This window comes from Equus caballus, chromosome 20 (genome assembly GCF_041296265.1).
Source record: "Equus caballus isolate H_3958 breed thoroughbred chromosome 20, TB-T2T, whole genome shotgun sequence".
Classification (NCBI taxonomy): Eukaryota; Metazoa; Chordata; class Mammalia; order Perissodactyla; family Equidae; genus Equus; species Equus caballus.
This window is the reverse complement of record NC_091703.1, coordinates 53110793-53137032: the sequence shown is the minus strand read 5'-3', so window position 1 is coordinate 53137032 and position 26240 is coordinate 53110793. Positions and strand designations below refer to the sequence as shown.

At 40.4% G+C, this 26240-nt stretch overlaps 1 protein-coding gene across 4 annotated transcripts in view; it reads left to right on the top strand.

The window, feature by feature from the left end:
* PKHD1 (PKHD1 ciliary IPT domain containing fibrocystin/polyductin) overlaps positions 1-26240 on the top strand; it is a 414787-nt gene that overhangs the window by 46711 nt on the left and 341836 nt on the right. For all 4 annotated transcript variants that reach the window (XR_002802305.2, XM_014734488.3, XM_070244730.1 and 1 more), the window contains 7 exons: positions 7200-7330; positions 9431-9566; positions 13641-13836; positions 14553-14620; positions 16044-17651; positions 18908-19051; positions 23968-24187. Coding sequence is in view for 3 of the 4 variants with exons in the window: in XM_014734488.3 (XP_014589974.3) it covers positions 7200-7330; positions 9431-9566; positions 13641-13836; positions 14553-14620; positions 16044-17651; positions 18908-19051; positions 23968-24187 (2503 nt within the window). In the remaining variant the exon portion in view is untranslated. The remainder of the gene's footprint in view (positions 1-7199; positions 7331-9430; positions 9567-13640; positions 13837-14552; positions 14621-16043; positions 17652-18907; positions 19052-23967; positions 24188-26240) is intronic.

Sequence of the window (26240 nt, the reverse complement as noted above, 5' to 3'; positions counted from 1 at the left end):
ACACCTAAATGTTTACAGCTGCCTGAAGGATGGAATTACTATCCACGTTTTTCAGATGAGATAGTGGTGGCTCTAAGGGAAGAATGACTTGCCCAAGGCTTTCCAGGGGAAAGAGGAGCTAGAATGCCACCCGGGCTGCTGCTTCTACCTTGCCATGCAATCTTAGCAATACAATGGGCCTAATGATGCTTAACTTACAGGCCTCCTAGCTTTGTGTGAGATTAAAATGAGCCAACAGGTGGGAAAGGCCCTTGAAAAGTAAAAATATTTGGAAATGTGAAGTACAAGCCTTACTCACTAGGAGCTTTGCATGTAAAGGCTGTTTCACAGATGTTTGTAAACTGACGTACACTTGATACTTGGCTAGCGTGCAGAGCCAACTACCAATGGCGCAGTGGGGTATACAGAGGGCAGGGGGGCTTGGCAACGTCAGCTCCGTACATTGGATCGTAGTGCTGTGGAAACCAAGGATCTCTCCATGCTTTTTGGAGGGACATGACCAATTAAAAACAACCCGGCCAGATTGCATGAATCTTGGGAACACTGATGCTCCTGTGGGTTAACATATGATTTTTAGAGTATGAAATTCCTTTCCTTAATGCCCTGGATTTTGTCTTTCTTTCTTGTGTTGGCCAAAGAACTGTGGTTTAGAACATTTTTTAAAGTAGCGTTTGCTGGCCACAGACTCATTGTTCAAAGGAACAGCTCGTTTCTGACTTGACTTTGCCTAGAAGAGTGAGTTACGAGGCCCACCCTTCCTCATCTCTGCACAGAAACCAGATCAAGCTTGCTCTTATTTCTCAGTGATTCCCGGAAGGGACCAGATGATATGTGGTGCTCAGGATAAAAGGTAGTATTCTGTATCAACCTAATAACTATTGGTTTGAGTTTAGGGCCTATAATAGTCTTCTCATTAGGTTTTTAAGGGGCTCCGATCTTCTCATAAGTTACCTTTGCAGTTCAGGCTACACAAGCCTTCTTTAGCTCCCCACTAGATTGCAGACCCCTCAAGGGCAGACATGGGACTCAGTCATCTTTGTTTCCCCATACAGAGTGCCTTGCACAGGCACAGCGTCCAACTGTCCCGGTTTTCCTGGGACTGAGGGGTTCCCCAGGACACGAGACTTTTCATTTTAAAACTGGGATATGGAACTCTTGGTGCTAAAGCTTGGAAAGTCCCAGGCAAACCAGGATGAGTTGGTCACCCTATCATGGCATGCTGTACCAACGGTACGCAGTGAAGGGATTTGTCTGGGAGGATTGCACAGCATCCTTCTATATTTTAGTAAAAGATGGAAAACTCAGAGACAGGATAATGTCGGGTGGGTGCAAATAAACTTTTAGTAACAGCAAGGGGAAGGGAGACGCTCTAGCTGCTACTTTCCATATTGCTGGATTTCAAGTTTCCCTATTAACCTTTCCTCTGGCCTGCCACCTACTTAGTATCAACAGATATCAGTCAATCAACCCTGATTGAGCCACCCGGAGCAAAACCCTGTGCTAGATGCTGAAGAGTTTGGTACTCAGAGTGTGGTTTGAGACCAGCAGTATGTGCATCATCTGGGAGCTTGTTAGGAATGCAGAGCCTCAGGCTCCATCCCAGACCTCCTGAATCAATCTACATTTTAACAGAATCCTCAGGTGATTTCTAGGAATAGTACAGTTTGAGAAATGCTGCTGTTGGGGATTTTTTTTTTTTTTTGAGGAAGATTAGCCTCGTTTTGCTGAGGAAGACTGGCCCTGAGCTCACATCCGTGCCCATCTTCCTTATATGTGGGATGCCTACCACAGCATGGCCTGCCAAGCGGTGCCATGTCTGCACCTGGGATCCGAACTGACGAACCCTGGGCTGCTGAAGCGGAATGTGTGCACTTAACCACTGTGCCAACAGGCGGGCCCCTGCTGTTGGGGATTTAAAGAGAACCAGACCAAAGCCTATCAGGAAAGAATTTACAGAATAGCTTTGTATGTGATGAATACATATAGTGATGTGATCAATAATATTCTAAAGCACCATTTGCCCAAATACAGGAGCACCCTTGAAAGGGTTTTTGAGGAAAATCTTGGCTTTGCCTTACGTGCTTCCTTGGCCCGTTTCTGTGCTAAGATAGAGCTGTCTTCTGGCTAGGTATGGACTCTTGTGAGGGAGCTCAACTTTCAAATGGGAATGGCGCAGTGTCACCACCTCTGCAACTTTTATTATTAACTAACATCAACAATAATAAAGATAACAGCAATTTGTTTAGCTCTTATTGTGTGCCTGGCACTATTAATGCTGGGGATACAGTAAATTAAAATCAAGTCCCTGCTCTCATGGAGGTGACGATTATGTGTGTAAGAGAAAAATTAAGCAGGGGGAGAGGGCCAGAGAGGGTGGTGGTTGTGATGGGATGGTCACTGACATTGGAGGAATGACACGATGACATTGGAGAACAGAGACACGAATGAAGCGCAAGCATGACTGCTGGGGAAATCTTGGAGAAGAGCTCTAGGCAGAGGGAACATCAAATGATAAAGTCATAGGTCAGAGTGAGCCCAGCTTATTGCAAAAACACCAAGGAGGTCACCGTGGCTGGAATAGATTGAGCGAGAGGACAGTGGTATGAGAAGATTGGGAGCAGATCACCTGGCTTCAGAGATGATGAAAGGACATTGACTTTTATTCTGAGTGAGATGGGGGCATTGGAGGATTTTAAGCGAAAAAGCAACACGATCAGACTTAAGCTGCCATGTGAGGATATACTGTAGGGAGGCAAAGATGGAACCAGGGAGACCAATTAGCCAGCTACTGCAGTCGTCCAGGGGAGAGAGAATGTTGGGCTGGACCAGGGCAATAGATCTTAGAAATATAGAGAGCTGCCCTAGGGCAAATCCTTTTTTGCCTCAGGTCTTATTTTTTTTTAACCTAAAAAAAATTGATATATAATTTCCACACCATATAATTCACTTTTTGAAAGTATACAATTCAGTGATTTTTGGTATATCTACAAAGTTGTGTAACGTTACTACTATCTAATCCCAGAACATTTTTATCACCCTCCCAAAGAAACCTTCTATCCGTTAGTAGTCGCTCCCTATTTCTTCTTTCCTCCAACCCCTGGAAAGCACTAATCTATTTTCTGTCTCAGTGAATTTGTCTATTCTGGGCATTTCATATAAATGGAATCGTACACTATGTGACCTTTTGTGTCCAGCTTCTCTACTTAGCATAACGTTTTCCAGGTTCATCTATGTTGTAGCATGTTTCAGTACTTCATTCCATTTTATGGATAAATAATATTCCATTGGATAGATGTACCACATTTTGTTTATCTGTTCATCTCATGATGGACATTTGAATTGTTTCCATCTTTTGACTATTATGAATAATGCTGCTATGAACATTTGTGTACAAAGTTTTGTGTGGATATATGTTTTATATATACCTACAAGTTCTCTTGGGTATATACCTAGAAGTGGAATTACTGGGTCATTTAGTGACTATGTGTTTAACTACTTGAGGACCTGCCAAACCGTTTCCACTATGGCTACATGATTTTGCATTCCCACCAGCAATATATGAGGTTTCCAGCTTCTCCACATCCTTATCCACAGTTGTTATTTTTTGTGATAATAGCTATTTTGATGGGTGTGAGATGATATCTCATTGTGTTTTTAATCTGCATTTTCCTAATGACTGATGATCTTTGAGCATCTTTTCACGTGTTTATTGGTCACTTGCATATCTTCTTTGGAGAAATGCCTATCCACATCCTTTGCCCATTAAAAAAATTGGGTTATTTGTCTTTTTATTGTTGAGTTGTAAGAGTTCTTTATATATTCTGGATAAGAGTCCCTCATCAGATATGTGATTTGGAAATGTTTTCTCCTATTCAGTGGATGGTCTTCTTAATTTCTTAATAGTATTCTTTGAAGCACAAATTTTTTTAGTTTTGGCGAAGTACAGTTTATCTTTTTCATGGTTGTTATTGCTTGTGCTTTGGTGTCATGTCTTAGAAACAACTGCCTAATCCAATGTCACAAAGTTTTATGCATATGTTTTTTCCTAAGAGTTTCATAGTTTTAGCTCTTGCGTTTAGGTATCTCACTTATTTTGAGTTAATTTTTGCATATGGTGTGAGGTAGGGGTCTATATGAGCTTTCTAGGGCTGCTTACCCAGGTACCACAAACTAAACAGCTTAAACAACAGAAAGCTAGTGTCTCACAATTCTGGAGGCTAGAAGCCAAGGGTTAAGGTATTGGCAGAATTGATTCCATCTGAAGCAACCTGTGAAGAAGAATCTGTTTTACACCTCTCCCCTCGCTTCTGGTGGTTTGCTGGCAGTCTTTGGCATTCTTTGGCATGTGGAAGCATCAACCTGATCTCTGCCTTCATCTTCACATGGTGTTCTCCCTGTGTCTTTTCTCTGTCCAAATTTTCTCTTTTTATAAGGATACCAGTCATATTGAGTTAGGCGCCCACCTTACTCCAGTGTAACCTCATCTTATCTTAATTTAACTAATTATGTCTGCAATGACTCTATTCCCAAATAAGGTCATATTCTGAGGTACTGGCAGATAAGATTCCAACATATGAATTTTGGGGGGACACAATTCAACCCAAAACAGGATCCAACTTCATTCTTTTGTATGTGGATATGCAGTTGTTCCATTTTGCATATGCCTGAAATTATTAGTAGTATAATTTCTTAGACGTGGAATTGCTAGGTCAAGAGGCTATGTACATTTAAAATTTTGACAATGTCAAAATAGTCTCTGTAGAGGCTGTGTAATTTATTCTCTGTGTAGCAATGTATTTGAGTATGTATTTACCACATCTTGGTAACAGTCCTGCCAAACTTTTTGATATTTGCCAATCTTGTAGAAGGAAACTAACATTTCATTGTAGTTTTACTTTGCATTTACTTTATTAGGAAAGAAATTTAGTATCTTTTCACGTGTTTAAGAGGCATTGTATTTTTCAGTGAACTGTCTGTTCTTCTCCTTAGCCCCCTTTTTTCAACTGAGTTATTATTCTTCCTTATTAATTTTCAGAGCTTTTATATATTAAGGATATTAGCCCTTTATATGTTTGTTTGTCTTTTCATTTACGATTTTTGTAATTCATAAATATTTTAATTTTTTGTGCAATAAATGTATCAGTCTTTCTTTTAGGGCTTCAGGGTTTGTAAAATACTTAGAATGGCTTTCCAACTAAATTATATATCAAGAAAAATTCTACTATTTCCTTCTAATTCTTTAATGCTTTCTTTTTCATGTTTAAATATTTGATCAATTTGGAATTTATTTTGGTGAGGATGTGAGGTAGGAATTCAGATTTAATTTTTCAATACTATTTACTTAATTTATTTACGAAATAAATAATCTGTCTATTTTGTACTTATGTGAAACATCATATTTATCATTTCCTATACGCCATACTTCCCTGGGTTTATTTTTGCACTTTCTATTCTGTTCCATTGACCTGCCTGTCTGTGCATGCTTTATTATTGGATTTTAACCATAGTTGTTTTATAAGACATTTTAATGTCTGGTAGAAGACCCCTTTACTCTTATTTTTGAAATTTTGTATTCTGGTTATTGTTTATTTTTCATTGAATTTTAAAATCACCTTGTTTAATTTAAATAAAAAAATCCTGTTTGTATTTTTATTGGGATTGCATTGATGCTTTAGTTTAATTTAGAAGATATGCCACCTTTACGATGTTCATTCTTTCTACCCATTTACTTTATTTGTTTATTTTTTAGTGAGGAAGATTGGCCCTGAGCTAATGTCTGTTGCCAATTTTCCTCTTTTTTCTTGAGGAAGATTGACGCTGAGCCAACATCTGTGCCAATCTTCCTCTATTTGGTATGTGGGATGCTGCCATGGTGTGGCTTGATGATTGCTTTGTAGGTCCATGCCTGGAATCTGAACCAGTGAACCCTGGGCCACCGAAGCAGAGTGTGCAAACTTAATCACTATACCACCGGGCAGGCCCTTATTTTAGTTTTCTTATTTAAGTTTTAATCCATCGATTAAATTCCTCAATAGTATTTCAACGTTTTCTTCAAATTTCTTCGTGTTCTTGAATTTTTCTTGTCAAAATCGCTTCCAGATGTTGTATCTTTCATGTTGCTGTTGTAAATTGACTCTTTTCTTCAATTGTACTCTCTAACTTTGTAGTCTATGGTAGCCTTGCCCTGAATTTTCAGGGCAAGTTTATATGTTTAACTTCAAGGTCTTATTCCACTTAGTCGCATGCTCCTGAAAGGTTTTCATTAGGTTCGTTAGGTTCCCCTTTCTCACCCTGATCCGCTTGAGGAAGATAACCTTGCTCCTGCACCCCCTTCCCCCTCTCTAGGGGTATGTGCCTCTATTTGGTGGCCTTACTACCTTGTTTGTATCCCGTTCTGGGGAGATGGCACACCAGAATCATTGCCCTCATCTATAACGAGCAGGCTTTCTGTCCATCAGCTGATCAAGGGCTGCTCCTCCCAAAGGAAAAGCATGCCAGAACATCAGCATGACTGGTGCCACGCCTCTTCTTATTGACGTCTGCAGGGAGGAGAGAGGTTTCTGTGGTTGCTCTTCAGGAGCCTGGAGAAAAATCCTGAGGGCAGTGGGTGGTGATTTCAGTCACTTCTACACCATCTTGGAGACTAGAACCTAGTATGTGTGGTATAATCACAAAGCTGGAAGGGCTAAAGCTGTGAATTCAAGATGAAGGAAGTGAGAATCAGTGAACTCAGAGACAATACTACAAATGATCTTCTTTAAGTGGCGGAGCCGTCTGCGGCCCTGACTCTGGGTCCGCTGTTCTTTCTACCATGACGCTGTCTTATACTTGTTTTCTCAGGAAAAGAATAAGCTCTATAGGATTGGCAGGGATGATATTTCAAAGTCTAGGGCAGGAAGAGTTCTCAGAGACCATCTCCTTTACTTCTCTGACTCGTGGACATATTGTGTCTCTTTGTTTTATTCTTAAATATCTCCAGGATGCATTATGACTTCTTTCTGCCCTCTGATCACCAGTTCTCCCTGTTTATATGGTAGTTTGCATATTTAACTTCAGTCTTTTTCTGCAGTTTGAGCATGCCTTGTGTTTTGACTAAGAAGCCTCTTATTTTAACTTCATTTTTTCTCTCTTGTGGATAATTAAATTTTGTCTGCTTGTGTGGCTTTTTGTCCTATCTAAAAATGCTATTTTTGTTACAGGAGGGCTCTGGGCCACCATCCGAGGCTCTAGTTTGGAAGATGTTAGCCTGGTGCTATTTGGCTCTCAGTCTTGTGTCATTAACGTCACCACAAGCAATTCACGAAGAATTCAATGCAAAGTTCCACCCAGAGTAAGTGGAATCCTTTGGCATCTTTTTCCCTCCGGGTAGGTGACCATTATTAACTTGTAGTGTAAGGTTTTCAGTGGATCATTGCTTAGAACTAAATTAACTGACATGACCTTTTCATCATGAGAGTATGCTTATATTTATATGTTTATATTGCCTGTTCTGCTATGAAATGGGAAGCTGACTCCACCAATGGGGTTATCATTAATGTCAGTTGATTTCTTTTAGAAGAAGACAACAGGACAGTCCCAGGCCACACTCTCAATGAATATTAGTGCCCCAGAATAAATATGTTTATGTCCTGCACATTGTGGGTGTTGATTTGTAAAACTTATATGTGTTGTAATCTTACCTCTCTCTTAAGCAAACAACAAATAATAGTTTTCGCCAGCAATTTTGTTTTCTGGCATGGATGTGAATGGTAGTTCTTAGAAACTTCTAGAATGTCTGATTCCTATGAGATATCTCCCTAGTTATTCTCTACTGCTTCCTTTTTCCCTTAAAAACAAGTCCCTTAGCTTTCTCTTTCTTCTTCAGTTAGTGCAATCTCATAGCCTATTAATTTTTATATTATATTATATTTTCTATTTTAATTAGATTTGAGTTCAGGTCCTTCCCTGGTGCTGTTGGTGAGGCTCATGCTCACAGTTGAGGCTGAACTTTTAATTCAGAGTTGACTTCAGTGTCATCAACATTCCCAGCACCTCCGTGACCCCATAAGATGGCTCTTTACTGAACAAATAAAGATCTCTGACAGAAAGGGTTCAGAATAATCTTTGATCTCTGGTCCTACATTTTTATCTCATCCAGTTACTCAAATATTATGAAATGTTAGCTTTTATATATAAACTGCATGCAATTCCAAGGTGTGATCGTACTGTAATTTGTTTAACTTTTCTCTTTTATTGGACATTGAGATAATTTCTAAAATTTCCTATTTTAAACAATGGAGCTTTGATCATCCCAGTAACTATATTTCTGGGCATATTTGTTTTTCTCAGGATAAGTTAACCTAAATTCTAAAGCTTTTGATATGTAGTATGCAGTTGTCTGAAATTCCCTTTTAATTTATCCTTCCACTATCACTGTGTGAGTGTCTGATTTCTGACACTTTGACCAACACTGGGTATTATCACCTTAATCTGTATTTACCATTTTAATGGGTAATATTTGTATTGTTTGGATTTCTTTTACTAGAAAGAAGAAACATTAAAGAACAAACTTTTTATTTTGTTCAAAGCAATACAGGCAAAGGTTAAAAGGAAAATAGTAGCACAAATCATGCTCTCCAGCCATCCTCGTCTTCCCCCTTCTTCAAGTCTTCCTTTCTGAAACAACCACTTTTAATTCTTTTGATATAGTCACAGTACGATTATTGTATAAAATCAATAAGCCATGTTTACATTATTATGACGATTTAAATGATGCAGGTAGAATCAGGTAATACGTGTTTTTCTTTCATAATTCATTTTTTTCTTAGTTTCTAATTTTTTTTCTTAACACAACTTCCTATAATAATAATTCTCTATCTTAAAAAAGAATTCCACCCTATCAGTTACTCTTTTTCCTTGAAGCTCTGTTCTGCATCAATCTAACTGGGGTGTTTTCTGGGTTTATTCTACAGATTCCATCCTCTCACTTCTCTTGATTGCTCTCCTGGGTAGATTCACTGTTTCTTGGAGTTCATATCTTTCTCTTTTTTTGGCTATTGTTTATTTTGTGAATCATAGCCTTAAGAAACATCCTAGGAAAGATATGTGGGAAGGAAGTTTTCTGAGTACTTACACGTCTGAAAATATTCACACACTTGATGGATAGTTTAGCTAGGTATAGATGTTTACTTGAAATTGCCATTCCTTGCAGAGCTCATTGGTGTGTTAATTACAAATCATTCTTACTCTCCCTTTAATCTGTTGGATGCCGCACTTGCCTCTTCTAAGCACTTGTCACTGTGTGTGTGTGTGAGAGAGAGAGACTTGAAAGTAGCAAATATATTCTTTAAAAACAATTTTCTTGAAATTAACCTTTTAAACTAATTCTGTATGAACTTCTCTCAAGTTAGCCTTATTTACAGAAGTTTAATTTTAAAAAATGGTTTTTCAGGGAAAAGATGGACATGTTGTAAATGTGACTGTGATCAGAGAGGACCATTCTACAGTTCTCCCCATGGCATTTACATATGACTCCTCTTTAAATCCAGTGATCACATCTCTGAGCAGAAACAGGAGCAGCATAGCAGGTAAAATACATGATACTGTAGCATCTTTGTATCTTTAGACCATTGATCCTATAAAAAAGGCAAATGATGGCCTATTAATTTTATTCAAGACAGTGTTATATTTTGAATGGGAGTTATTTTTCTGAAAACTAAGAGACTAGTGTTATCATCTTAGCTATTATTGAATAAATCTCCTTATATCTATTTTTCCTTCTGTAAAATTGAGACCATTTCCGTCAAGAAAATAACATGGGAATTCAAAGGTAACAATTGTTAAGTATTTTTGGAGAACCTACTATGTGCCAATAATAGCACAGACATATTATAGACTTTAATCCTTGCCACTAATTTATAGTATTGTTAGCCTCAGTTTACAGGTAAGAAAACTAAGAAACAGATAGAATACATAACTTGTCTAAAATGCTATCTTTAGTAACAGAGCTTCGATTTGAACCTAAGCAGTCTAGGTGCATATTACAAGCAGTTAGCCACTTACAGTTTACTGTAAATTACCGTTTCAGGCATCAGATTCTACTGTAGCAGTTATTTGATATGATTAGAGAATAGAGTGTTCTGATTAACCAAGAATTCTTGTCCCTTGAGACATACTATGTATAAAAAGAATGAATTCTTTAGCACTGAAATATGGGAAACAATTTAATCTTTCTTTGATAGTTCAGATGATGTGACCAGATGGAATTGTAACAACTTATTAACATGTTATATTATATAGATTTGGAAAAGTACCATACCAGGTAGATTTGGAAACATGTCTTTCTGGTTAATTGAATGCCAGATAACAGAGAGTTTATGGTGGCCATATCTAAGGGATTATTATTATAAAAGACCATCAAATTTCCCAAAGAAAAGGCCTAGACTCAATTTTTCTGGTACTGTTTTCATTTTCGTTGCTCAAGAGTACATAAATAAAGGGAAGTGTCCTTTAGCTTCTCAATATTATTCAGCTCAGATAGTGCAGAAGAAGAATTTGCTGCCTCAGGCGACCAAAGTGTGTAAAATTCCTTAGTGGTATAGATTCTTCCCAACAAAGTAGAAAAGGGAGGAGGGAGCTCCGTGTTCTATTCAGATTTCAGTGATTTTGGCTTTTAATAAAATTTCCTACCTATAATGAAAAGAATAAATATATTGCATCAGTGCCTTAAAGGCATCTAGGATTAGCTTGACAATTGACCCAGAGCCCAAGGAGTTATGTTATTGATATATACAACATGATGCATTATTTGCAGAATTTACACTTGCACTTAAATCTTTCTACAGGCTGAATAAAGAAGAACACGTTAGAAAATCCACAAAGAGTGGTAGCCTGTTGGGAAAGTCTCTTTTGAAAGTTGGAGTGTTACACAACTCCATCCAGGAAATGATGATGTTGATGATGACAATGAAGCCAAAATGAAATCAAAGAAATAGAAGAGGGCGGGCAGGGGAAGTGGGAGGAAGAATTTGATATGCAGGACCATTAGTGTGGTTTTTGCAGTCAGTCTGAATGAATCCCAGCTCACCCATTCCTTGAACAAGACATTTAACTTCATTTATCTTTAGTTTCCCCAATTGCTAGGTGGGAATAATTGTTTCAAGGCTATTGTAAAAATTGGAGATAACGTAGGTAAAAGTACCTAGCCCGGGGATTAACATGGAGTAAGCACTCAATAAATGCTTTGTTGGAGTGAGTGTTGTAATTCTGTGAGTAACTGAGTGTTATATGAATGAGCCAGAGATGACCTCTGTATATTGGCCCTATGTTGTTTACTTCCTCACAGCAAGTTGGGATCCATGAACTCAAAAGCCTGCCGAGGCCAACCTCAAATTTTTACACACTCAGTTGTTTTAAATATAGCCAAAATAAGCAGATTTTTAACCTTTTAGAGTCTGCCTTCTTTACATACCCTGCAAAACTGCACCCAGCATCTGCTAGCCACAGATAAGATAATCCTGGGGGCTGTAAAGACTAAGCTACTGATGCCTCAAAGTTCTCTGACCCAGAGGCTACCCACTGGGCTGCTCAGTGACATCATCTGGTCACGTAACTCCCCCAGCCCTTTCTCGCCCAGGAGTTCCCTAACCTCCCTCCTTTTCTGGGGGTGGTCTCCTGTTGTCGCCCCTGGAAAGTCTTGTGCTGCGAGATTTCTGCACCTATGTGAACCTGTCAGTCACCACCCATATAAAGCTCTTTTTTGTGCTACTGCCACCTAGTGGTCATGTCTTTTCCTTACTCAACTCTGAAATCCTTCAAAGTCACTACACTGAGGCTTCAGACTTCACAGTAGAAAAGAGGCTGGGAAGACATGAAGAAGTAAAGAGAAGGTGGAACAAGGAAGAATATGAAGCTAATTGAGGGCTTTTGAATGCTGTACTATACCAGAGGCTGTCCTAGGATAGCTAACTTAATCCTTACAACAAACCACATGGGTAGGCTTTGTTACTATCTTACGGATGAAAAATCCGGGGCTTGGAGAGCCCAAAGTGAACCACCCAAAGTCATGCAGGTAGTTAAATGGCAGAGCAAAGATTTGCACGTAGATTTTCTTTTCTCAGCACACCACAATCCCTCTTTGAGTTTTCTCTTTCAAGTAAACTCTTCTCATCCTCTAATTGGTTGAGGTGTTCTATAGATGCCAGCTCCATAGTAGTTCTCAAACATTAGAAGCTAAAGGAGCTTTAGAGATGCTCCAGCTCAGGCTGTTTCTCTCTGGGCACAGTCAGACACAGGAAAGGTAAGGATATTTATTTCCACCCTGCCATTGCCCGCTTGATTTCTGGCTCTCGTTAAGACTCTAGTAGTCTGCAGACTGGATTTCCCTTCCCCTATCTCTCTAATTGATCTTGTAGTCTGGAAGAAAGCTTCAATCATATCCTTTGCTTTCTTAGAGACCTTCGGAAGTCTCCACTGTCCACTGAATTAAGTAGTGATCCCTCAGGATTGGCTTTATTGGTATTTAGCCATAGAACCACCATCAATTTGGCCTATTCCCATTGAATCTCTAAGTGTACGTACACGAATCTAGTCTTCCAGAAAGTCACTTAATTCTCTTTCCTTCTCTCCAAGCCACAGGATGATTAAATGAGAAAGTGCTACCATAGACTTTGGGTAAAACCATGAAGTTTTCAGAATTGAATTGTAAATCCCCTATTCTTGATCATTTCCTCTTGAGCTTTATCTTTCAAATTGAATTTCAAGCACCATCTTGCCCACAAGGGCTTTTTGATGTTCAGAATGTTGCTCTGATCTGAACAGCCCCACTGCTCACTTTTCACCTCTCTTCCAGCCGGGCTTGTGCTGAAGCTATTTTGGCACCTATTTTTCCTACCTTTGAGGGCAGGGTCTGTGTTTAACTTATTTTTGTATCCCTTGTGGCATCTTCCTCTTGGTATTCAATAAATATTTGAGGTAAACGGAATTGAATTAAAGTGTCCATAGTACACATGGCATTTTAGTAGAGTTGCTAATTAAACTAAAAAGGTATTGAAATACAAGAGAAGACTGGGCTGAGGCCTTGACATTTCCATCAATTGGCTATGAGACCTTGCCTGCTGAACCTGAATTTCCTCAGAAGCTAAATGCCAGTCCTAGTAACTGTCTGGATATGGCATCGGGATAGTGTGAGGATCAAATGGGCTAACATATGTGACAGTGCTCTGTAAACTGTCAAGCACTGTCCTCATACACAGCACTTTTATGGCATTCGCTGCATACTGACGACATAGCTTTAGACTTTTATCAGTAGAAAAGTGGAAGTTAAAAAAAGGATGTGGGGTGCTATTTGCTGGTTATAGAGACCACCAGCGCTCCAGACTACTTCTTGATTTGCCTTTGCTTGGAGATAAGTTAGTGCCTCTTGAGTACAGTTGTCCTGACAATTTTGCTTTTTGTGCCCTTGAGCTTACAGGCTGTAGCTCTATTAAAAAAAGTTGTTGAAAGTTTCATGCAAAAAATCAGATTAGCATTAAAACTCTTAGAGTATTATGCACAGGGCTGACCATGTATTTAATCCTAAAAGACAGTTTTAGAATTGAATACCTAGGTGGTTGAGGCCACAAACCCACATCACAGAAGCTAATGGATTCTTTTCAACACAGGAGGTGAGACCCTTTTCATTGGAATGGCGCTGCTGGTGAACGACACGGATTTGGATGTGCAAGTCCACATTCAGGAGACCTTGGCTCCAGTTCATGAACAAATGGCTCAGGGTCTGGAGGTGGTGCTGCCCTTGCTGCCAGCTGGTCTCCACAGAATCTCGGTCTCCATCAATGGGGTCAACATTAGCTCACAAGGGTGAGCTGGACACTTGCCATTAATTTTCGGTCTGTTTGATTGTTTAGCAATTCAGTTGAGGAATTCCAGTTTTTAGTTAGGTCTTGTTTTTCCTTCTTCTTCTGAAGTTAGAGGATAAACACATGAGAATCATAAAATTTGAACAAATCTTGAGACCTTACAGGACAGTTTACTCTCAAGACCAACGCAGGGGAAATTTTTGGCTTACTGGTTGGAGAATGGAGAATTTTCTGGAATTAAGATGTCATGGCTTGTCGTTGGGGTGGGGTGGGGTAGGCATCTATATGTGAAGGAGGAACAGTCTGTGCTTTAATAAGAGTCTGTGATTAAATAAAACCTTTAATAAGATTGGGTATTGGGCTTTGAATAAATGGCTTGCAATTATTGCACAAGCCATGCTCACATCCTCTTTGCCCTGAAGCCCTTCTGCCCAGTTTTTCTCCAGAAGTTCCCGCTCCTCCTTCCAGAAAGTTATCTAAATTGTATGGGACCCATGCCACCCATGGTACTGGCCCAGGAAAATGTCCCACCCAACATCTTTTCCTCACCATTTCCTTTATTCTCTGTTGGGCAGTATCCTTCACACTTGCTCTCCATCACTGCTCCCTTTCTCTCCTTTTCTCCCTCAAATACATACCTCTCTTCTGTCTTACTCCTTCCTTTCTCTTTTTCTAACTCTCTTGGTTGTTTCATGACAATCTCCCCCTATTCTGCAGGGTTGATCTTCACATCCACTGCATCACAGAAGTTTTCAGCATTGAGCCTTGCTGTGGGTCCCTTCTGGGTGAGTGGCTGTGACATGACTGGTATCATTTATCCAGTAAGTCTACTCCCTGGATATCCAGATTTTGTTCCTGGGTTAATTAACGGGCGAGACCAGAGACGGGCAGCAGGGAGAAGAGCTTTCCTGATGCTCTGGAAACTGAGTGGTGTACTTTGAAGGGTGTGAAAACTCAGTGGTTCCTTAGCCCAGTAAGCTCAGGAAATTAAAAAATTTTTATGAAAATGAGATGTGCCTATTTTCCTTTTCTAATGGAAAGAGGCTGAAACATCTAATGGGCAGCACCTCTCGAGTGAATATTAGAAAAACAAGGGAAGAGCTCCCTGCTTCAGCCGTTTAGATGCTACGTGTGCAAAGAGAGGAGGAATGAGTCTTTGGTGTCTTCACTTTCCTCTAGGGATGCAGATGAAGGACCAGAAGTAGTCAGAAACGCAGATGCCAATATGGGAGATGTAAGGACAAGACAAATAGAGAAATCTAGAAAACTATTCATTTTCAGAAAAAAATTGACAGCTGTATATTTGCATGTGAATAATCACTCTGATAGGGTTTGAAATAGCACATTATCCTTTTTGAGTATAGCCTTTTTAAGGCTGCTTGGCTGTACTACAGATTTGGTAATGATATGAGGTACGTTGCTCCAATCCTTGTCCTGAAGATGGTGTTTGATTGTCCCTCAGTTACAGGTGAGACAAAGTCTATGAGTATAACAGCAAAATCATAAGCATGTTTCAATGTTTCAATGGCTCTTCATATGTCATATATATATATACACATATACACACATTTGACTATATAAATATGGAATACTGGAATATTATATAGAATAATATACAAGATAAGTAGAAGACTGACCAATCTGATTTTTCATTATTGTGTCAGTTGAATATATTTAGAATAATATACATATACCCTACATAATAACATATGAACTAATATGGCAGATAATATGGCAGATGACAAGAAGACTAAAGAATTTGATTTTTCATTAGTGTATATATTGTATGTATATAATATACATAAAATTTCTCTACATAATAATATATAGAATAATATAGACTAGTATGTCAGATAATATAGCCGATGACAAGAACACATCAAGAAATTTGTTTTTTCTTAGTGTATAAGATGATAGAAGTGGTGGCTTCTAGGCTCTATAAATATCCTTGAAAATTTTGTCTTACATATTACAAACATCCTTCCTTATAATAATTTATATTGTTTTACGGTTATGTCAATTTCACCCCATCTGACTCCTGCCAAAATCATCACAAACTTAACATCGAAGGGGCGAGGTGAAATAATCGGGGTTTCACCTATACTTACCCCACCTTCCGCTTAATTGCACTGATACTTACACAGGTGCTGTGAGATCTCAGTTCTGAATACCAGCTTTTATGTTTCATTTTCATTATTCGCGCTTTAGGTGGAACCATCCTCAGCATCTCAGGAATAGGGTTCAGCAGGGACCCCGCTTTGGTTTGGGTGCTTGTGGGCAATCAGTCCTGCGACATCGTGAACTCGACAGAGAGGAACATCTGGTGTGAGACTTCGCCCGCGTCCCTGCTGCCTGATGCGGATGATCTCTCTGTCCCAGCCCCCGTGGAGGTCTGGGCTGGCAGCACGTCCATCCCCCAAGGACCTTCCCCAAGCCTGGTAGGGAAGGGCTTTATCTTCATGTATGAAGTGGCAGCAACACCAGTGGTCACTGCCGTACGAGGAGAAATCACGGACAGCAGCCTGCGGCTCGACGTGGAAGGAAGTAACCTCTCCAACTCGGTTATCCTTCTGGGGGGCTTGGCCTGCGGTCTGGAGACACAGTCTTTCAGGAGCAACGTGAGCCTGTCTGGGTGCTCCTTTCCTCTTCACAGCTTGGAAGCAGGCATCTATCCTCTCCAAGTACGTCAGAAGCAGATGGGGTTTGCTAACATGTCTGCGGTGCCCCAGCAATTTGTGGTGACACCTCGGATAACGGCCATCTTCCCAGCACACGGGTCTTCTTGTGGTGGGACAGTGCTCACGGTGCAGGGGCTGGCTCTCAGCTCTAGGAGGGGGTCAGTTCAGGTGAACCTTTCAGGTCCTTTTACCTGTGTAATTTTGAGCTTAGGGGACCAGACAGTCCTCTGCCAGATTCACCTGGTGGGTGACCCCTTGCCTGGTGCTTCCTTCACCCTGAACGTCACCGTCTTGGTCAATGAGCTCCCCAGTGAGTGTCAGGGGGATTGCACACTTTTCTTGCGGGAAGAGACAACTCCCGTCGTGGACGCCTTGACCACTAACATCAGTGGGTCTCTGACCACAGTGCTGATTAGGGGTCAGAGGTTAGGCACCACTGCTGATGAGCCAGTGGTGTCTGTGGATGATCATCTTCTTTGCAACGTAACTTTCTTTAATGCAAGCCATGTGACATGCTGGATAAGTGGCTTGACCCCAGGACCTCACTACTTATCAGTTTTTCATAGAAGAAATGGGTATGCTTGTTCTGGTAACGTTTCCAGACACTTCGACATTTTGCCTCAAGTGTTTCGTTATTTCCCCAAGAATTTCAGCATACATGGTGGAGGCCTCTTGACTGTGGAGGGCACGGCCCTGAGAGGACAGAACGCCACGTTAGTCTACGTTGGTTGGCAGGCTTGCCTGACAGTCAATGTCAGCTCTGACCTCATCCAGTGCATCGTTCCCTCGGGGAATGGCTCTGTGGCCCTGAACATAGAGGTGGACAGACTTTCACACCAAATGGGAGTCATCAGTTACAGCAACACCTTCACCCCAGAGTTGCTCTCTCTTTCTCAGACGGATGACGTCTTAACCTTTGCGGTGGCCCAGATCTCAGGAGCTATGAATGTTGACATTTTAATCGGGATGTCACCCTGTATGAATGTCTCTGGCAACCGCACAGTTCTCCAGTGTGTGGTCCCCTCCCTTCCTGCTGGCGAGTACCAAGTCAGAGGTTATGACCGCACGAGAGGGTGGGCCTCATCCGCGCTGGTGTTCACATCCAGAGTCAGTGTCACGGCCGTGACTCAGAACTTTGGTAAGTCAAGCAAAGGAGACAAGGCTTTCTTTATGTAAGTGCATTATAACTACTCTCACTTCTCTAAGAGGAAGGGAAGCAACATGGATCTGATGGCCGAGGGAGAGGGAAGCCCGACTGGCCTCTTACAGTTCAATTTCCTCCTGACACTTGTCATTGTAATACTCCTGTGTGTGAGGCTTTGTTTTTCTTTTTTTTTCTTGGTGAGGAACATTGGCCCAGAACTAACATCTATTGCCAATCTTCCTTTTTCGCTTGAGGAAGATTGTCCCTCAGCTAACATCCATGCCAATCTTCCTCTATTTTGTATGTGGGATGCCACCACAGCATGGCTGATGAGCAGTGTGTAGGTCCACACCTGGGATCTGAACCCACAAACCCCAGGCCACCGAAGGCAAGTGCATGAATTTAACCACTATACCACCAGGCCAGCCCTGAGGCTTATTTTTTATCAAGGAAATTGTGCATATTCTCTAAGTGTGTGATTGCATTTTAATTTGATATATTAACCCAATTTAATTTGTTTTAAACTAAATAATACCATTTGTAAGAGCTCATAATTTGATCATTTTAGTAGAATTTAAATGCTTTCACCTATTTTTAGACCTGTATGCCAATTTGAATTATTTAGAACTTATTAAATATGATTAATTTTTATCATTTTGTAATATTTCACAGATGAATTCATACTCCACCAATAATAGGTCACTTGCATATTACCACTGCATTTTTCTCCTTTCAGAGGTACTGAATTTTGCCTTGCCTTTTCTTCCAATGATCGTTTCAGTTTCTGTTCACTTAAAGGCTTGCTGCACTTGAGATAGGTCAAATCTGATTGTGATTCAGAAAGTATAGAAGAAATTATGGGAGCAGAATCTTAGTTGGATGAAGTGTTAGCCAAGCCATTACTTGGAACAAATTTGCCTGGCCTCAGCTGGATGGAATGCTGTGGGGATGGGGATTTTGGTCCTGAGTCCATCACTAGTTTCTCTGGGTAACTTTTCTAAGCCTCAGCTTCCTTATTTGATAAAGGGATCTGGGCTGGATGCTCCCTAGTTCTGCTTTCTACTCTCTGAGATTCCATGATTCTGATGGTAGGAGAGCAAGGGTATGAAATGCATCCTGAAGCCAGTTGTGTGGATTCTGAAGAGCATCAAAAGAAAGATGGTCAGCAAGAAAGCACGGATTTGAATTTCAGGTTAAGTAGAAAAAGAGATTTGCCTCTGTGATCATGAACTTGTAGTTTTGCTTTAAAGGCTGCCTGGGTGGAAGGCTTGTGCACGTGTCTGGAGCAGGATTTCCTCCAGAGAACATCTCAGCTGCTGTGTGTGGTGCTCCCTGCCAGGTCTTGGCGAATGCTACAGTGTCTGCCTTCAGCTGCTTGGTTCTGCCCCTGGATGGTCAGTAAATTAGCTGTGTTTTTTTTTTGAAAGAGCCTATATGAAAATGATATTCTTTGGTTAACTCTAGTTTTGTAATTAATGATGTACTGACCCCTAATTTTTCTATGAGTTCCTGGGAAAAGAATTTCTCTACTCCTCCGTGACTGCCTGTTAAAATGGTTCATAGTAACCTCTGTCATATTAATGGCAACAAAAAATGTATCACCTATGTTCTTGTTTGCAGTTGCATGATGGAGAAAGTAATTCTGAGTTCTGAATAAGTTTCAGCGACAGCCTTAGGCATCATGGGGAAAACAATCTCTTGGTCTTCTTCTGTGGTGGGGCTGCTGAAAACATCTGTTTTCTGGAGGAAGTGGTGAAGGGATTAGATCGCAGGCTGGGTATCTCTTGCATATTTGCCTAGGTACTCAGTTCCTAATTCTTATTACAGGCAAAAGGGCCAAAATTCACATTATCCTCTTACTCTGTGATGTCCAGGTCATACCCTGAGCCCTTGCTCCGTAAAACGCCACCATCTCTCCCTGCGCTAAGCCTCACAGCCGTCATGTAAATTGTGGGATGGGAAGCCAGGTCTTTGTTAGAATGGAAGATAACACATGACGGGGCTTTACAACACATGATAATTACCCACTGAGCTTCAGGAAAAAAAGTCAAAGGGGAGAATTTGCCATTGCCGTTCCAGGAGCAGCTAAGGCAGGTGACTGTCTTGTTTGCATAACTTCAGATCTTGTACCCGTACACTTAAAAACCATTTGCACGCAGGCTTTCTGTATAGTGCTTTAAGTGATATTCCTAGTTTATGTGTCCGCAACTTAAATGTGGGTGGAAGGATTTGCAAAGCGATAAAAGCATCACTTCATCTGAGCTTGGTCAAACATTCCATGATGGATAATGCCATTGTGATGGCAGTTTATGCTGGATTGCCTTGGACGTGGAGGAGGAGGAAGGAAAGGAGGAAGAGGGGGAGGGGAAACAATCCTTGCTTAAATTACTAGAAATTGAGTTTCCTATTATCATCATGTATATAAGCAGACCATTACGGAAGACAGATCTATTCCACTTAAGATTCCACAATAGGAGACTTAAGATCAGCAGAAGATTTAAGTTTAGGATGTCTGTTTCATTCTCTGCCAGAAGAGTGCTGGCAAAGGGTATGTGTGAAATTAATGTTCAATGAAGGAATAAATGAAGGAATCGGGAAATGGTGGAAACAGAAAACCAAGAGTCCACATTTCTAGGTTCTGATATTTAACTAATACTGCTACAGTTATTTTTTAAGTCTTTCACATAGGTACTGTTGAAATTAATCAACTTTTTAAAGCCTCGGTATTTTTCTAAGACGTTTAATTTCATCTGGAAGTACAAAATAAAAGTCAATGAGGTTTCAGGGTCAGGTGATTGTCATACTGAAAGTTTTATCACTCTTAGGGGAGGAATGATAGAAATTCTTATATTTTAAAAGATTTGATTAAGTTTAGGAAAGGACTCCTCAGAATTTCTTGATTTTTAAGAGGTAAACACGAGTTGGAAGCTGTAACTCTCACTATTGCCACTAGGTGTCACCAAACACTTATTGATTGTGCAAGGGCCACGTTCACGCCAGGGAAATGGATGATTTGACTTATTTTCCTCTTTACTAAAAAAAGTCTTTCTAAAAACTTTTAATTACAGTGTCTAAATCTGGAGAGGAACTACTGAAATCCACCTCCACGGGTTTCTTACTTAAGAGCCAGGATGGGATTTGGGGGGGTTCTATCCACGCACTAAAACTGAATAAAACATTTTGAATACATGATTGTGTTATTTATTTTTTTTTTGAGAAGTAGGTCTCCGACGAACATCAAATGGTCAAGGGAATGTGTCTTAGAAATTATTAGAAACGACTAATAATTCCTCTACTTTTGGATAGGATTGCAAATAACCAGTTTAGATAAGAATCTGTTACATTTTAAAAGATTTTTTAGAGGGTGATTTCATAGCAGCATCTCTTACACATGTTTCACAGTTGTCATCTTCAGAGATCTCCATCCTTTTACCTAACTGACACTCGCCTACTCTCCCTTTTTCAACTTTAGTCGCCTGGCGGCCCTTCAGAAAGCTGAATAATCTCAGTCCTTCTAATGCAGTAGTTCTCTATGAGATTAGTATTGAGAGTTATATTATTATGGAGAATATAATATCATTATGGTTGTTGCTGGAGCAGCAACAACAGCCCCTCTTGGGAGTTTGTTAGAAATGCAAATTTGGGGGACCCTCTGAATCTCAAACTTTCCAACAAGTAAACATTTTGGTATTTCTCTTCGGAGCCCTCTCTGAATTCTGACATTCCTTCCTAATTTGAGGCCCCGAAGTAGGCAGCTCCTCTGTGTAAGCCACTTCTGGCCAGATTGGGTAACATCCTAAGATGCCTACATATAATCTGGTCCCACATTTGTTTTTAAAATTACACTGCTGTCTTGTGGGTTTATAATCTTTCTGTTACCTGTTATTATTCCAAAGTGTTTTTTTGTTTTTTTCTTTCTTTCTATTGTGGCTGTGCACAGCTGGGCTTTCCTCATATTTGTGTGACTTCTTTTTTTCTTCTGTGGTTCACTGCCTTACTATTTTCATTGGGTCTTTTGTTTATTTCTGTTAACTTCTCTAATTGACCAAGGTCACTGAATTCAGACGCTTGCTTTGAGTTTCTTCCTTGGTTTGACTTTGCACAATAAAGAGAGCGGTGTCTCACATTCTGGGTTGTGGATGATGGCCTGCAACTCAAACTTCTCTAATTATTGTTTTGCTTGTTCCGATGCCACAGTCCTAATGTGTTTTCTTTTCATCAGTGGGGCAGGGCTGGTAAAGGTGGAGCTCTAAAAATAGTGCTTGTGCAGCTTTGGGTGTCATCTATCTTTACCTTCTCCCAAACTGTACTTCTAACAAAAGAAGAATTTTACTTTTTCATATGATGGGTTGATAAAACCTCTTGTTAGGTGAAATGAATGTTCTGTAAAGTCAGCAAGATTTTCGATCTTTGGATTTCTTGCATTTATATCTTAAATTATACCACATAACTTCTTCATGGAAACTTTAACTTTTCCATGAGGCATGAAAAGCTGAAGTGATGACGGTCACACAGCTATTTGGTGGCAGAACCTTGAGTAAAATTCGTGCTTCCCGTAATCCGCCTTGTCAGTTTGCATCCACCTCATCACTCATAATGAGTTTATTATTTTATAGGTGTTGAGCCTGTTTTTATTTGCTCTAGGCCTTACAGACTGGAAAGTTCTCATGTTTTGTCTATCCTTATGAGAGTCCTACTGTCAGCTATTTAACTGCTATGATTCATTTGGAACATATTCACAGGGAACCTACTATGTGTCAAGTGCTTTGGAATGTTTTAGCAACAATAATATTTGTGTGTGATTGAGTAACTGCAAACCCTCCCACCCGGACTTCCCTCATTTACCCCTCGCTGCACGTGGCGCTGCAGTGCAGGCAGGCGGCGTCGTTTCAAGCCCCCAGTCCTTGATAGCGTTTGTCGTGTACCTGCATGGGAGGCTGGCTGCAGAGGTAGAAGGCTAGAGAGATTTTTCTTCTTCTTCTTCTTTGCTTTGTTAAGGTTTTCAGACAGAGCTGCTCCAAAACCATCTCACGTAGAGACTAGAGACTTGTTTATCCTCCTGTTAAAGGTTATTGCCAATCTGTCTTGTTGATGCTTTTTACATTTGTGTCTCATGACCCAGAAAGAAATGGCCTAATGGTCAAAGAGTTTCAAATAATTACTTTTATTCTTTATAAAATGTTAGCAGTCAAAATTATATGAAAACCAAGAACTTCTGTTAATCAAGAGATCCCATAAAGAGGATAAAAAGTCTAGCCACAAACTCAGAGAAAGTATAAGCAGCTTTATAAACTCCAAAGGATTAGTGCCCAGAATCGATAAAGAACACAAATCAATAAGAAAAAGACAAACGTTCCAATAGAAAAAAGGGCAAATGGCAGAAATAGGAATTTCATAGAAAAGGAAATGTGAGTTATTACTAAACATATAAAAAGTTGTTTGACCTAAAAAGTAATGATGAAAATGCAAATTAAGGTCACAATGATATCCCATTATATATGCACTGGACTGGCCAAAATCAAGAGTCTGATAATCCCAAGTGCTCACAATTGTGTGAAGTAATGGGAACTCGTAAATATCACTGGTAGGAATATAAAATGGCACAACCACTTTGAAAACGATATGGCACTATCTTGTAAAGTTGAACTTGTACCTGCCCTATGAACTGGCAATTCTCTTTAAGGCATATCCCCAAGAGGAAATTTTGAAGTAGCAAAAACTGGAAGATATCCAAAAGTCCATTGGCAAGAGAATAGATAAATGTATTGTAGTACCTTCACACAACGCAATATTGAGCAGCAGCAAAAACGTGCGAGAAATAGGTACATACGATAATTTGGATAAATCTTGGAAACATAATATTGAGTGAAAAAAGCAGGTCCAAGAATATTACGTCATGTATTCTGTTTTACAAAGCTCAAAAGCAAGTCAAACTCAACAATCTCTTAAGAATACAAACCCATGTGAGAAAACTGTTTAGAAAATGCAGGCAGTTTTTCTGAAGATGAGGAGAAAGGAGATGGGTGTGGCGATGGGCAGAGATTCGAGATCATCTCAGCTCTCTTAGATCTTATGTCGGCTGGTTGACTCAGATGAATTTGTCTTATGATGATGATTCATACTTTACAATAATGTTACTTAAATTCTTCTGTATGTATTATGTATACACAATACATTTGAAAAAAAGTAGCCTGATAACTTCATTTCCCTATCAGTCAAGGGTGACACATGAACTTCATTCATGGAATAAGGTAAGGACTTCACTTCTTTTGGTGGTTGTTACCTATCCTAATGTGTCCATTTCCTGCAGTGTCGTTGGCTTTCCTGTGTGGCCTGAAGCACGAGGAGGAGGGCTGTGACGCCTCCAGCCGGACCTATGTGCAGTGTGATTTGACGGTCACTGTGGGGACGGAGAGCCTGCTCTCATCATGGCCTTATTTCTACATCTGTGAAGAAAGCCCCTCATGCCTCTTTGCACCAGGTCATTGGACAGAGTCAGCGTCTCCATGGTTCTCGGGCCTCTTCATCAGGTAACCCCCTCCTCTCCCTCCCTGACATTCCCCAGGGAGGCATCGCCAGTGGACTGATGGAGGCATAAGGAACTGCAGTCTGGGTGGACGTGGCCCTGGGGGCCCACTGCTCTTGTTGGAGGGACGTTCCATTGTGAACTCCAGCCAGCCTGCATATCAAAGCATCTCCTGTCTTTTCAAGTGTTCAAGAGAACATCTGAAAAATTTACCCAGTAAACAGCCCGCTTTGTTCTTGCTGAGGTTTTAATATTTATCTTCCGATCCAGAGCAACATCTGGTGAATGCCAATGGGGAAAAAGATTAGACATTATGAAAAACAGAAGGCTCTTTTCCCCTTTCCTTTTTCTTTTCTTTCCAAACAGATTCACAAGTATGAAAAAAAAGTCATAGAGAAATCCAGCAGATTGTACAATGTTTATTCAAAAGAAGGGGGGATGCGCAGGCGGAATTACTGCACATCTAGGATTTAGGAGCCGTAAGCTTATAAGGATTTTTTGAACTTAAAAAACAAACAACTGAATACCATAACTTTCCAGGTAAAAACCCCTTTTCTAAGCAAATTACAAAGAAAAATGTGACCATGTTGGTAATTCTGATGGCCTTGATTTCCACAAGCAGCAGTTTTCCTCCGCAGCGGGACAGCTCAGCGCTGAGCATTGCTCTGCTCCCTTTTTGTTTCTTGCTTAGATAGTTACATCTGATTATTTAATGAAGGCCCCTTTTCCCATTAAAAAATACCTAAAGAAGACCAATTCCCCAGGATGAAAGAGAGAGCCAGCCCTTTCCACGGCAGTTTGACTTGGGATGTCTGAGACAGTCTGTGTATGGATTTGCCACCAAAGGTTTGTGTTTAGCGGGAGGAAGACAGGAACCTCCTTGGCTGTTTGCTTTCTAGAAGGGCATGAAGAACACTGTTTAGGTCACGTGGGAGGTGGGGTGCCGGAGGCTGTGCTCAAGTGAGACTGGATTTGAGGACTCACTAATGCTGGATACCAAGAAGTACTTGGCAGCGCTTCCCGGCTCCACTGAATTTGGGGACTTTGTCTACATCCCCAGAACCACTCTCTACAGTTCTTCTGTCGCCTCCTCTTCACTCTCGGAGGTGGCCAAGGCGACTGGACCTCGGACCCCATTGAAAGTTATTGCCTCATCTAGTAATACCATTTGGCAGTATGCACTAATAACCTTGTAATTCTTCATACTCTGTGATCCAGCAATTTCACTTCTGGGATTTTAAGAAAGCAGTTAGAAATATGTAACATTTATGAAAAACTATATTCTTTGAAGTTTAAGTATAGTGACAAAAACATTGAAATGAAATAAGTGTTTAGTGATAAAGAATGCATCCAAATGATAATACTAAGGAACCTTTAAAAATCACGATGTATAATATTTAACCAAAGAGGAAAATGCTTATAATGCGTTGGGAAATGAAAGGCACGGGTCACAAAATAGTGGATCAATTTCGTCCTAGTGGTGTACGTCGTGCATATATTTGCAAACACGAAAATAGGTGGTTAGAAAAAAGACTGGAAGGATGTGTTTTAAAATGTTGAAAGTGCCTCTTTCCCAGTGGCTGGAGTACTGATATTTATTTTCTTCATTGAGTTTTTGTCTATTTTTGTCGGTGAATACATACTAGTTTAATAACCAGAAAATGCACTACAAATGATACAAGGGGCATTAAGAAAATCAAGTGCCAAATGGTTTGCCTTGGTTCCTCTTAAGTTTATGCTTGTGAACCTGGAGACCTACTTTCCAGGATCTTTGCAGGGAACCCATTTGCATTAACTACCTGATACCTCCGCCAGCCACTACCACTGTGGATGTCATTTGGCAAAGGTAGACATGCGTATCTGTGACAGAAATATGCCCAGTTGGTCCATCCATCCATCCATCCATCCATCCATCCAGTTTTTGTCAGGTGCCCACTGTGTTTTAGGCAGTGTGCCAGGAGCTGGTGACTCAATGGTGAACAAGACAGCAGAGTCCCTGCCTTTCAGGGTGGGGAAAATCCTGACAATAAACGAGATGATCACATTGTGATAAGGGC